At 41.8% G+C, this 14855-nt stretch overlaps 1 protein-coding gene across 5 annotated transcripts in view; it reads left to right on the top strand.

The window, feature by feature from the left end:
* Positions 1 to 14855, top strand: part of TLK2 (tousled like kinase 2) — a 60664-nt gene that overhangs the window by 36011 nt on the left and 9798 nt on the right. For all 5 annotated transcript variants that reach the window (XM_061590895.1, XM_061590897.1, XM_061590898.1 and 2 more), the window contains exons 18-21: positions 2730 to 2899; positions 11038 to 11176; positions 14083 to 14194; positions 14697 to 14804. In XM_061590895.1, the coding sequence (XP_061446879.1) occupies positions 2730 to 2899; positions 11038 to 11176; positions 14083 to 14194; positions 14697 to 14804 (529 nt within the window). The remainder of the gene's footprint in view (positions 1 to 2729; positions 2900 to 11037; positions 11177 to 14082; positions 14195 to 14696; positions 14805 to 14855) is intronic.

Genomic DNA, 14855 nt, shown 5'->3' with positions numbered 1-14855 from the left:
ATAAGACCTTCAGAATATAAAGGTTATACAAAAGAAAACAATTGTAGTATTCCAGGGTAACCATCGCTCCCTGATGGCTGTCTAGTCCCTTTAATTGTGGAACATAGGCTTTTACAGCAAGGAACTGAAAAGGGCAGGGGATATCACATAGCCTTGCTATATTGTAACTGCCATGATTGGATGTGCAGAAATGTATGGGGTAGGGTTAATGGAGAACAAAGCTGTAATGAAGTCAGGGAGCATGCTTACCATCGGCTCCTGACAGAACCATCCACACCTGAGAGAACTGTTGGGGCAGCCCCTCCTCCATGTTTCCCTGGTGCTGCTTAAGACAGGCCTATGTGACCTGAGGGAGCACAGGCCACAGCTCTTGTGCCGCCAGCTCTCAGTTGGCATGACAGGACTCTTGTCACTCTACATTTTTATATAATTTGCTTTAGTATTTTAAAATTGTAAACTGCCTTGGGGGGCCTTGGCAGGAATGTGGTGTATAAATCCAATAAAATAAATAGGTGATCTTGAGTGTGAAGGATTGCTTCTGACCATGCAGTTTTTATGTAAATGTTACGTAAGTATTCGGCTTTGCAGCAAAGATGCATTTCAACAAAATATTAGAAGCTAGTCAGAAGGATATGCATCTCAGCAGTAAAAAATGTGTATATAATCCTTCTTATGTGTCACTGGAATATATCCCGAGACCGAGTTTAAAGAGGAATGTCATTGTCTACTACAGAGTGAGATGGCTACTTTTAAGGCTGAGGACTCAGTAAATATATTGTGGATAACTCAAAGCATTCAAGACTCATCCCCTCATGCCTTCTGATCCCTTTCTGTTCACTTCTGGGAAACAGTGAATTCCACTCTTAAGAAGTTTTACACTATTATCAAGAAGTGCTTCCTGTATCTATATGTGCTTTGTTTTTATCATATTTTTAGCTCACCTTTTGGTTAATGGTCTTTAAGGTGGCAGATTTATTTTATTGATTTAAAATATGTTTATACCACTTTTCAATTCAGAACTTTTCAGGGCAGTTCACAAAATGTCATTAAAATATGATGACAACTTATATCAGCATCAAAATATTAGAAGTAGTTAGCAAAGATAAAAGAATATTTAGTGATCAAATGGAAATGGACTGCCTTCAAGTCGATTCCGACTTATGGCGACCCTATGAATAGGGTTTTCATGGTAAGCGGTATTCAGAGGGGGTTTACCATTGCCTTCCTCCGAGGCTGAGAGGCAGTGACTGGCCCAAGGTCACCCAGTGAGCTGCATGGCTCTGTGGGGATTCAAACCTTGGTCTCACAGGTCATAGTCCAACACCTTAACCACTAAAAGGTCTGGGGAAAACACACCTTCACCTAAAAAATAGCAGTACTGATGAGTACCAAGGAGGGCAGTATTGCAAAAAAAAAAAAAATCCCTCTATTTGATTGCCCTCTACCAGACCTGGCAGGAGTATCTGAATCACCCCAAATTCTGATTTCTTCTTGTACTTGAAACACATCACTGTTTACTTGAAACACATGAGTTTTACATAAAATAAACACCTTGTACATAATAAAACCTTTTCCATCATGCACCATAATAAATAATACTAATTTTATGTCTACACTGAATCATTCTTAATAAAGCATAAAGTTGCACAATATCATTTTGATTGAAGATAAGCTCCATTCCCAAATGAACATATTATCTTCTCGTCTTCCTACCCAAGCTTTAACTTCATTATTTACTTTCACCTTTTACAGTGTCCTGCAAAAGTACTCAGACCCTGACCATATACAAATGGTACATTGTAATTTCGTTCTATCTGATAACTGATTTTGAGTTTCAGTGTTTCAAAATAAGATATCATACAGAATGAAATTACAGTGTACCATTTGTAATTCAGTAATATAAGAGTATTGGTTAGGATTTTTCCCTGTATAGCTTGTGGTCAGTTTATTAATAAATGGATATTAATTTTCAAATTATCTTGTAAAACTAGTTTTCACACAGCAAAAAAGTACCACTACTAGAACCAGCATAGTTCATAATCTGTCATATGTTTTAATATTATATGGAATCCTAGGACAGTTCCAAAAATATCCTTGGGCTTATTGAGAAAACATGGTTTATAAATGTTTTATATAAATAAATCTTTACCCCTACAGAGAGGAATAGCTGCTGTAAATCTAAACCTCAACAATGGTCTATTACAAGAGTTATGAAAATTCTCCCACATTGAAACCACCATCTACTTGTCTCATTATGAATAACAAGTCAGTAGTGTGACCTCCACACTCTTAACCAAGATAATGTTAAGAATAAACCAGTGAAGCTGTGACTGTAGGCTGATCTCTGTGTTAATTTACTTTGCTCTTTAAATTAGAAATGCTGTTTTTATATGGATTCTGTGGTGAGTTCCCTTGAGGATATAAATTTGAAAAAAAATCTGAAAAAAAATCAATTGAAACTGGTAATCAAAAAATTCCTATTTATCCACAGGGCAAACTGCATAAGACTCTGATAAACCCCTTGATCCATATAAACAAATTGAAGCAAGTTAAGAGTAGATTATTCCAGGATAACTAACCCATGTGAACTGTCACTGTGAGACAAAAGTGGTATATTGTCAGTAGCCAGATTCTGGTTGCAACTACAGTTCTCCTAGGGTTAGAAGGGGGGAGACTTTGAACACTATTATAACAACATAAGCCATTATGCTTGACTTCACTTCCTCCAGGTTTTGTACAGTGTTAGAATACTGTGAAGGGAACGATCTGGACTTCTACCTGAAACAGCACAAATTAATGACTGAGAAAGAAGCACGGTCTATAATCATGCAGATTGTGAATGCATTAAAATATTTAAATGAAATCAAGCCACCCATTATTCACTACGATCTCAAGCCAGGTATGTTCACAGTGGGTCTGGAACAAAGCATGGGAAAGTGGGCCAAGGCACTCTATGCTCTGTATATTTCTACTTTCTATCATGAGAGCTGCAGTTTTCATTGGTTGTATAACAAGCAAGTTTCCAGTCCTCACAGCTGTATGATCTTCTTATGGATAAGTAACTGGTTAAGAAATAGAAATTGGTGTGTAGGAATAAATGAACAATTCTCTCATTGGAGGGATGTAGAAAGTGGAATTCCCCGTGCATCAGTATTGGGACCTGTGCATTTCAACTTGTCCATAAATGATCTAGAGTAGGGATGAGCAGCAAGGTAGTAAAGTTTGCTGATTGCAAATAGTTCTGGGTGGTTGAAACAAGGGATTAAAAGGAACCCCAAAAGGATATCTCCAAATAAAGGCACTAAGATGGTAAATGTGATTCAATATAAGTAAGTGTAAAGTAATGCACGTTGGGGCAAAAAATCCAGACTTCACATATATGCTAATGAGATCTGAATTGGCAGTGACTGACTAGGAATGAGACCTTTGGATCTTAGTAGATAGCTCAATGAAGATGTTGACACAGTGTGTGACAATTGTGAACAAGGCAAATTCCATTCTAGAAATCATTAGGAAGGACTGAAAATTAAACTGCCAATATCAATGTCATACAAACCTTCAATGTGACCACATTTGAAATGCCTTGTGCAGTATCCTGAAAAAGGATATTGTAGAGCTGGAAGAGATTAAGAAAAGGACAGCCAAAATGATTGTGGGGCTGGAACAGTTCCCCTATGAGGAATGGTTATAACAACAGGCTTTTTAGTTCAGATAAAGGGGTGATCCATGACATCAGTGTATAAGATTATGCATGGTGTGGAGAAAGTGAATAATAATAGCAATAATAATAATTTAATTTATGTGTCGCCTATCTGGCCAGTGGCCACTCTGTACAACTCAGTTACAATAAAATACATCATAATACAGTACAAACAATAAAATTATAAAACAATGACAGTTCAGAGTAATAGGCAATTAGTCATAAGGATTAACCCTCCCCGGAAGTCCCGAAGGCCTATTTGAAAAGCCAGGTCTTCAAGGCCTGGCGGAATACATTCAGGGAAGGGGCATGCCGGAGATCATACGGGAGGGAGTTCCAGAGAGTGGGGGCTGCCACTGAAAATGCCCTCTCTCTAGTCCCCACCAACCTAGCTGTTTTAGTTGGCGGGACTGAGAGAAGGCCCTGTGTGGCTGATCTTGTCGGGCGGCATAATTGGTGGCGTTGGAGGCGCTCCATCAGATAAGCTGGGCTGAGACCGTGTAGGGATTTAAAGGTTAATACCAACACCTTGAATTGGGCCCGGAAAACAACTGGAAGCCAGTGCAGATCGAACAACACTGGAGTGATGTGCTCCCGGCGACGACAATTTGTAAGTAGTCGAGCCGCCGCATTTTGTATAAGTTGTAGTTTCCGGACCGTTTTCAAGGGTAGCCCCATGTAGAGCGCATTACAGTAATCCAAACGAGAGGTGACCAGGGCATGTACCACCAATGGGAGCTGATGAACAGGAAGGTAGGGTTGCAGTCTACGTATGAGGTGTAATTGGTACCAAGCTGCCCGGCTCACTGCCGAGATCTGAGCCTCCATGGACAGCTTGGAATCCAGAACAACCCCAAGGCTGCGGACCTGGTCCTTTAGGGGCAGTTTCACCCCATCGAACATCAAGTCAATATCTCCCAACCTTCCCTTGTCCCCCACGAGTAGCACCTCGGTCTTATCGGGATTCAGTTTCAACCTGTTCCTTCCCATCCATCCACTCACGGATTCCAGGCACTTGGACATGGTCTCCACAGCCAACTCTGGTGAGGATTTAAACGAGAGATAGAGCTGAGTGTCATCCGCATATTGGTGACACTGCAGCCCAAATCTCCTAATGATTGTCCCCAGCGGCTTCATATAGATATTAAATAGCATGGGAGAGAGGATAGAGCCCTGTGGCACACCACAATTGAGAGGCCAAGGGTCTGAAACCTCTTCCCCCAATGCTACTTGTTGATGCCTATCGGAGAGAAAGGAGCGGAACCACTGCAGTACAGTGCCTCCTATTCCCAATCCCTCCAGGCGATGTAGAAGGATACTGTGGTCAACAGTATCAAAAGCCGCTGAGAGATCGAGGAGGACAAGAAAGGTGAATTCTCCCCTATCTAATGCCCTCATATCATCCACCAGAGCGACCAAGGCTGTTTCAGTTCCATGTCCAGTCCTGAAACCCGATTGGTATGGATCTGAATAATCCGTTTCATCCAAGTGTGCCAACAGCTGATTGGCCACCACTCGCTCCTTGCCCAAGAATGGTAAATTTGAAATTGGGCGAAAGTTGTTCAAAACTTGGGGATCCAAGGAGGGCTTCTTTAAGATGGGCTTTACAATTGCCTCCTTGAGGGCTAATGGCATTACACCCTCCTCCAGGGATGCATTAACCACCGCCTTAATCCCCTCGCCCAATTTCTCTTTGCAGCTCACAAGGAGCCACAACTGGCAAGGATCATTTAGACATGTGGTAGGCTTCACAGTTGAGAGCACCTTGTCCACATCCTCAGAAGGGAGAGGCCGAAACCGATCCCATTTGACCGGCTTGCAACTGGCCAACTCTGGTTCATTCACTGTATCCACGGCGTACAGGATCAAGTTCCGCAACTGTTCGATTTTGTCAGCAAAGTGCTTTCCTAATTTGTCACAGGAGGCTTTTGACTGTTCCAAGGGTTCCTGAGCAACTGGACCGACCAGGCTTCGGACCACTTGGAACAACCTCCTGGGACAGCACTCTGCGGACGCAATGGAGACAGCAAAGAACTTCTTCTTTTCTGCCTTCACTGCCACTTGATAGGCAGCTATTGCTGCTCTAACCTGTGTCCGGACATCTTCGGAACGTGATTTCTGCCACCGGCGTTCTAGTCGTCTCACCTCCTGTCTCAGATTACGCAACCGTGGTGTATACCATGGTGCTAACTGAGTTCTGTTCAGGGGGAGAGGATGTTTCGGAGCCACCCGGTCCAATGCCCTGGTGATTCCCTCGTTCTACTCTATCACCAGGGCATTGACCTGGCAGCCTTCAGCAGGTTCCAATTCCCCAAGCGCAGTCAGGAATCCTTCTGGATCCATCAGGAACCTGGGGCGGACCATTCTAATAGGTCCTTTTCCCCTGCGGAGGGAGTGTGGCATCAAGAAGTCTATATTTACCAGATAGTGATCTGACCATGACACAGGGGTGGAAGAAACCACCCCCAACTTCAGAGCACTTCCCTCCCCTCCCAGGACAAACATAAGGTCGAGAGCATGACCGGCTACATGGGTGGGCCCAATATTACTAAGGTGCAGTTCCCAGGAAGCCATGGTTTCCAGGAAATCCCGAGGGGCTCCAATGAGAGTGGTCTCGGCATGTACGTTGAAGTCACCTAGCACTAATAATTCTGGGGACAACGCCCGTACAGCCGAGACCACCTCCAGCACCTCGGCCAGGGAGTCTGCTGTGCAGCGGGGTGGGCGGTACACAAGCAGGATCCCCAAACTGCCCTTCGGGCCCAACCTCCAGTACATGCAGTCAACAAACTTAGTCCTATGAAGAGGAGATCTGGCAAAAACTAAAGACTCCCGATAGATGACTGCCACTCCCCCTCCCCGCCTTCCTACCCTCGGCTGCTGTGCGTAACGGAAACCCGGCGGGCACATGGCCTCAAGAATGGGAGCTGAGGCCTCATCCAGCCAAGTCTCCGTAATACATGCCAGGTCTGCCCGCCCATCCAAGATAATATCATGGATGTGTGATGTTTTTTGTACTACAGAATAAGCAGAAGTTCTACCTCCACTGTCAGAGGCAGTATGCCTGTGAATACCAGTTGATTGGAAGTGGAGGGAGTATTGTGGCACTCAGGGCCCACTTGTGGGCTTCCCATAGACATTTGATTGGCCACTGTGTAAACAGGATGCTGGACCATAAGGATCTTTGCTGTGAACCAGCAAGGCTGCTCTACATTCCAGTGTTTTTTCTTGAATATTTTTCAAACCTTTGTCCGTTTCAGATTTTAGGTTGTCAGCTCCTCAGAACAGGACTTGGCTTTTTGTTGTTGCTCTGTGAAGTACTATAACCACTGGCACTATATAAATAATATTCACTAATGGGCAAATTGCATAAAAAACTAGTACATAGGGACAAAGAACTATTACAGTCGTTACTGTATAGAAATAGAAGAGGACAACCAAAAGGGTAGAACAAGAGCCCTGTTCCAAAAGACTAGAGAAATGAAAGGGAAATTTAAACCAAGAGTAGGGATGTTGAATAACCAACAGGGGAACACACTGAGTGACCAAGATGAAATAAAAGGAAGATGGAAGCAATACACTGAAGAACTATAAAAGAGATGCCAGGATGACAGATTCATTCACGGAGGAACCGTATGATGAAGAACCAGAAATTTGAGAATGTGAGGTGAAAGCTGCTCTTAAAATACTTGTAAGAAACAAATCATCAGGAATAGATGGCATACCAATAGAGTTGCTACAAGCTACTAAGACTGAATCTGTCCAAATTTTGACAAAAATTTGTCAACAAATATGGAAGACTAAACAATGGCCCACAGACTGGAAGTGTTCCATATACATCCCAATTCCAAAGAAAGGGGATCCCAGGGAATGCAGTAATTATTGAACTATTGTCTTAATATCCCATGAAAGTAAAAGTAATGCTCAAGATTCTACAACAAAGGCTCTTACCATATATGGAGCAAGAAATGCCAGACGTCCAAGCTGGATTTAGAAAGGGAAGAGGTACCAGAGATCATATTGCAAACATACGTTGGATTACGGAACGGACCAAGGAATTTCAGAAGAAAATCACCCTGTGCTTTATAGATTACAGCAAAGCCTTTGACTGAGTAGATCATGAAAATCTATGGAATGCTTTAAAAGAAATGGGGGTGCCACAGCATCTGATTGTCTTGATGCACAACCTATACTCTGGACAAGAGGCTACTGTAAGGACAGAATATGGAGAAACCAATTGGTTCCCCATCAGAAAAGGTGTGAGACGGGTGTATTTTATCACCCTATTTATTTAATCTTCACGCAGAACATATCATACGGAAAGCAGGATTGGACCAAGATGAAGGAGGTGTGAAAATTGGAGGGAGAAATATCAATTTAAGATATGCAGATGATACCATACTACTAGCAGAAACCAGTAATGATTTGAAACGAATGCTGATGAAAGTTAAAGAGGAAAGCACAAAAGCAGGACTACAGCTGAACGTCAGAAAGACTAAAGTAATGACAACAGAAGATTTATTTAACTTTACAGTTGCCAATGAGGACATTGAACTTGTCAAGGATTATCAATACCTTGGCACAGTCATTAACCAAAATGGAGACAACAGTCAAGAAATCAGAAGAAGGCTAGGCCTGGGGAAAGCAGCTGTGAGAGAATTAGAAAAGGTCCTCAAATGTAAAAATATCACTGAACACTAAAGTCAGGATCATTCAGACCATGGTATTTCGGATCTCTATGTATGGATTTGAAAGTTGGACAGCGAAAAAAGCAGATAAGAGAAAAATCATCTCATTTGAAATGTGGTGTTCGAGAAGAGCTTTGTGGATACCATGGACTAAGAAAAAGACAGATAATTGGGTGTTAGAACAAATTAAACCAGAACTATCACTAGAAGCTAAAATGATGAAACTGAGGTTATCATACTTTGGACACATCATGAGAAGACATGATTCATTAGAAAAGATGATAATGCTGGGAAAAACAGAAGGAAGTAGAAAAAGAGGAAAGCCAAACAAGAGATGGATTGATTCCATAAAGGAAGCCACAGACATGAACTTACAAGATCTGAACTGGATGGTTCATTACAGATGCTCTTGGAGGTCACTAATTCATAGAGTCACCATAAGTCATAGTTGCCTTGGAGGCACATAACCACCACAACAACAATAGGCAAAAAATCTTACGGTTTCAGAATGTACCTATAGCCCACAGATATTTCTATGAAACTTTAAAAAGCAGTGAGATTGGGCAGCTATAGTGAATGCACACGGGAAGCAGGAGATCTGATAATTTGCATGCTTATTGTGTTCAGTGGGATTTACTCCCTTGCAATCATGGCTAGGATAGGCAAAATTGACCATGGAGGGGGGGGAGTAGAGAGAAAGAAGAAGGGGGAAGAGGGGAGTGGAAGGAGGGGGAGAGGGAAAGTGGATTGGAAGGGGAGGGGGAAGGATGGAGGAAGGGGCAAAAGGGAGGAGGAGGGGAGGGCAGTTTGATCATTTGCATACTTATTGAGTTCAATGGGATTTACGCCCATGCAATCATGCTTGAAAATGAAATGGATTGCCTTCAAGTTGATTCCGACTTATGGTGACCCTATGAATAGGGTTTTCATGGTAAGCGGTATTCAGAGGTGGTTTACCATTGTCTTCCTCTGAGGCTGACAGACAGTGACTGACCCAAGGTCACCCAGTGAGCTTCATGGCTGTGTGGGGATTCAAACCCTGGTCTCTCAGGTTGTAGTCCTAGGATAGGTAAAACTGACCATGGGGGAAGGAGGAGAAGGGGATGGGGGAGGGGAAGGGAGGGGTGAAGGACACTCCTGTACCATGATGCTTAGGTTAGGTGAAAATGACCTGGGGGAGGGACAAAGGGGGGAGGAGGAAGGGAAGAGATTGGATGGGTGGGCATTGGGAAGACTGGAAGCCCCTTTCCTTTCCAAAAGGAAAACATTGTGGACAGGTATCATTCTTTTCAGGGTTTCCCCCGCCTTTTTATTCTACAGCAGGCACATGTAGCCTCCCACCCAAATTTAAACCAAAGTTGTCCCTATCCACATCCACACCCAGGCCTTTATTTCCCTTTAGATAGTCATGGCTTCTCCCAAAGAATTCTGGGAAGTGCAGTTAGTGAAGGGTGCTGAGAGTTGCTAGGAGATGCCCTATTCTGCTCACAGAGCTTCAATCAGAGCAGCTGACTGTTAAACCACTCTGGCCACCGGCGCTGTCTCAGTGGAATAGGAGTCTCCTCTCAGCACCCTTCACAAATTAGACTTCCCAGGATTCTTTGGGGGAAGTCATGACTGTCTAAAGTGAAATAAAGTTCTGGTGCAGGTGTGGCCCCGATTAGGCAAGCCCAGCAGCCATGAATCTGGCTTTTAGAACACTGACAGTTGGTTCTTACTGAGCATGCTCGACATTATGATTCAGTTCAATGCTAAATTTCTTAAATTAATTAAAAATCAGCCAGGCATTTTTTTAACTTAAACTGCAGAAGATGAAGGTCAGAGTATGGGGTAAGGTCAGTAATAGGATTCCAGGTACTCTGTGAACATGGCTGATTTTTAATTAATTTCAACAGATTATGAGAACTCTTGAGAGAAAAAAGTCCAGCATGGGTCTGTTTTTTTCTGTCTTTTTATACTTTGAACTCTCTATTCTCTCTGTTTTGTGTATTGCCATGAAAATTTAGAGAGTTGTTAAGCAAGCATTCAGGACTATTAAGTTTTGTAAGGTTTTGTTTTGAAATGAGCTTATGGGAAACATCGGGATGAAATGGGGGGTATTTTCAATTTAACATTGCAGAATGTGAAAAATCCATGCTAGCTATAGTATACAGCCACTCTTGAGGCTGTATAATAAACAGTAATAAAGGATAAGCACGTCTTTAAAAAGCAGATCGCTAGTGACCCATAACATTTTAAAACTATTGTTTTACCTTTCTCTGTAGATTGTGGCTTGGCTCACTTGTTTGAGTTGGCTGGAGCTGTTTCCAGGATGTAGTACAATTTTAATTTTAAAACTCTGCTGGTATCATGTTTCTTTATGGGTAAATGTTAAAGTGGAGTGGGAGAAGGCTGGTTGTCTTAGTACAGGGGATGGGACCTTAACCAAGGAACCCTAACCACATGAAACATGTGGAAACTGTGAATCCTTTTACTGTTTAGGGGAGTGGGTTCCACACAGTATGTGTTCTACTGGCTGAAAATAAATAGATGTGTATTTAGTCTCTTTTTGCATTCTCATTTGGAACAGCCTGCTGCTTCCATTACCCCCTCCCCCCAAAAATGTAATGGACATACTCATCTTGAAAGTGTTTTTTCCCCTTCTTCCAGGTAACATTCTCTTAGTAAATGGCACTGCATGTGGTGAGATTAAGATCACTGACTTCGGCCTGTCAAAGATCATGGATGATGACAGCTATAACTCAGTCGATGGCATGGAGCTAACATCACAAGGGGCTGGCACTTACTGGTGGGTGCTCTGTTCTGTTTCTTGCACTGAACGACCCTTAATATCATAGACTGAAAAGAACAGCTTATTCAACTAAGTAGGCCAAGTCATTATTTTACAGGAGGAAAGCTGCTTTCCCCCAGTCACTATAGGAAAGATTCCTTCCAGACTCCAAGTATTATGATCAGTAAATTGCTGTATATTTAAATACTTCTGTAATGTACTCAGGCTAGAATAGAGATCTTTGATTTTTCAAGAAGTGGGACACTTAAAACCCCAACTGAAAACACAGGACCATCTTCTAAACGCCTCTGCACCTAGGATGGAGCTCACATTAAAAAACTACATTAAGTTGTACTGCTTTTCCATGTGCTTATGTCTCATGCCACCAAGCAATAATTCTTACATGAGCCTAGGCCAACTCAGATCATCCTTTACACAAAGCGCGAAAACAGTACCAGAAGTGCATAACTCAACTGAGCACATCTGCAATAATTTACATGTTATGTCACACACATGCAACATACATATTAAGGAATTAAGCATAATGATATTCTAGAAAACAATGTATCCATTTTAGACATGAGGAAATACCGAGGCCAAATTTCAGGTCCAATCGCTAAATACATGGCAGAGAATTCAAAACTTAAGAAAAGCATGCTCGAGATTGAGGAAGCCACAAATTTTTCATTCATGTTTCCATTTGATTTTGCCTTCTTTCTTCAGTAACCTTTCCTACCTTCTTTCATGTCTCTCATTTGCCACCTTTTTCATTTCTTCTGCCATGTCCTTTTATTCTCTGTCCGTCATCTTCTGTCTCTGTTGGTTGCCTTTGTTTCCTGCATCTCTTCTCTCCTTACCCTCTCACTGCCTCTGCCGCATTTGTTCAGCTCTCTCTCTGTCTGCTTCTTTCACTTTCTTTTTACTTTCTTTCACTTCACCGCAGTGCTGGAATTCTACAGGTTACTGCCTGACCTGAGGTTTGTCATGAGTGGGTGGGTGAGCAGGTATGTACGCTGTGGCTGCTGCTTTGTCCTCGTCTCCTGAGTGCACACTGCTCCACTCCACTGCCTTCTTTCCCTCTGTGCCATTAAGAGGAGGTGAAGCAGCATATGCTGTTTCCAGCTTACAAGGGGAAGAGAAGACCCTTTCTCACAAAACAAAATGGTCACCACATTTAGTATAACATCCATCAAGCTATTCATTTTTAGTTCCAACTATAGTTAAAAATCAAGCCATAAGACCTTTAATGACTATGGAAATACTAATAGAGACTCACAAAATAATCATTATATAAAATAAACAACAGAACCCAAGCACCTTAATGAACTTGAAAGAAACTTGGGGGAAAGCTTTAGGGTAAATTATATCAAGTACGCTGGGATGCCTCATGGCATAAATGGCTACCAAAATCAGTTATCAGCAAAGATTTGGGAAAATACACAAGGTTTTACACAGATGTTCCCTTGTACCTCAAAGGTTACGTGAACCTAAGTGCTGGAGAAAGGACTGTACTGCTTTGGGAACGTACTACCATATGATAGGGGGTTGCCCAAAGATTCAAGAATTTTGGGACAAGGTGTTGGTGGGGTGTAGCATAGTGGTTGGACATTCAGTTCTTCAAAAGGAGACTCTGGCATTATTTATTGTTGAACAAAACAAAGCAATACCACTTAAAGAGATGTTAATCTTTTTATTGGTAGCTGCAAGAAAAGTAATAGCAAAGCATTGGGAGGATGAGGATGGATGTACGATACAAGAATGGTATAACTGTGTTTGGAATAATTCACTACCTGAGAAGCTGGCCAAACAAGTTCAAGCATTGAGATGGCCAGACTGTGAGGATGATTTTGTGAGCCAGTGGTATGGCTTTGTTCAATGGGTGAAGAGACTAAATGAGACTGTAATACCTCCCTCCATGCATGGCACACTATGGTGCAACCTGGTGGAGTGAAGAAGAGAGCTTTATAAGGACATTATTTTTAACCATCTCTGTCATTTCTGAAAGTATAATGTACAATGTGATTTAAAAAGTTGTTAAAAAGTTTAAAGAGGTTTAAAAGATTTTAAGATATTTTTTAAAAGATTGTAAATGTTTTTAAGAAAAAGATTTTTAAAGTAAAAAATATTAGCAGCAGCAGCACCATCACAATCCATCTGAGTTAGACCACATGGGCCACTTGTGGAAGAATAAACCTCCAGGGAAGGAAGTTTCATTAATGTGAAGAGGCCGCTGAGTGCACTTGTCTAATTGCCCTTAATCAATGGTGAATGTATAATAAAGGAAAGGAGGCAGGTCATTCCTGATTGCTAGGAATTTGAATCATGTTATTCTGCAGGGGCCCTGGCAGGTAACAGCAAAATTGTTTGAATAACTATGGACAAATATTAATAAGCCTGGATGGTTTCCTATTCCTGAAGAGCTCCTATTCTTTAGGACCTCTTATTTCCACATTGTTCTCACAAGTTGTTCACAACTCTCACAGGAGGCTGATCTATTTGCATCTTCCGTGTAGAGCACAGGCCAGGAAAGTGGGAGTACCTTGGCATCTTTTTCAAATAAAAAAGTTAGTGGACATCTCCAGTATTGTGCCTCAAGAAACCAGGACTAATTTGTGAGGATACTTGTATGCCTTATAAAACAAGAGGCTGAGTTTCAACCAGCTGTCTTTAGAATGTAAGCTCTTTTTTATTGCTCTGTGACGTGCCATGCACATTGATAATACTATTTATATGTTCTATATTAATGCATATAATTTTGACAAGAAGATTTCAACATTATAAATGACTGCCATACTCAGTAATGTGGAACTTGGTAGTCCTTTGCCAACTTCTGCTCTGAGACATGAAAGATTGATGATGAAAGAGATTAACTTTGGTGTAAATGAATGTGCTAGTCTGCAGCTGTTAATTTCTCTGTCCCTCAGGTACCTGCCACCTGAGTGTTTTGTGGTTGGGAAAGAGCCTCCAAAGATTTCAAATAAAGTTGATGTCTGGTCAGTGGGAGTAATATTCTACCAGTGCCTTTATGGCAGAAAGGTAAGCAATGTAATTTGACTGCTGTTGAATTTCCCGAACCATAACTGCAACGTTTATTTAACATTCTAGGTTCTGCTATGTGATTTGGGGAGGAGTGTTTGTCAGGTTTGGTAAGGGAGAGCTGGAACTTACAGGAAAATGAGAGGGAAGCAGACTGGTAAGGGCAATTATTCAAATACATATTAACTGATAGGAAATTGTACAGGGTGAATAAATCTTACCACCTGATTGACAAAAAGTTCAAGATGGAATTTCTTTGATTTTCAGTCTATTTAGCAAACATCTCAATGCATTTTCAGATTTGTGTACGCCACCATGAGACCTTCTAATATTTCTTTTTAAAAAATAAAATTTGCTGCATTTCTGTGAAACCTCCCGGATTCCTCCTTGTGAAATGTAAATAATGACCATGTACTGACATATGCACACTACACTATTCTCCCCACCCCTGGGCCTCCCAAGTTGTACTTGGCATAAAAGTTGCTGTTCTCCTCCTCTACAGCCTTTTGGGCACAACCAGTCTCAACAAGATATTCTGCAAGAGAACACAATCCTTAAAGCTACAGAGGTGCAGTTTCCTCCAAAGCCCGTCGTAACACCGGAAGCAAAGGTAAGAGAGGGTTTCTATTTGATACAGGTAAGGAAGCTGAGAAGAATCTAG

This window comes from Rhineura floridana, chromosome 11, assembly GCF_030035675.1.
Source record: "Rhineura floridana isolate rRhiFlo1 chromosome 11, rRhiFlo1.hap2, whole genome shotgun sequence".
Classification (NCBI taxonomy): Eukaryota; Metazoa; Chordata; class Lepidosauria; order Squamata; family Rhineuridae; genus Rhineura; species Rhineura floridana.
The sequence above is the reverse complement of the archived record's forward strand: the minus strand, read 5'-3'. Positions and strand labels throughout refer to the sequence as shown.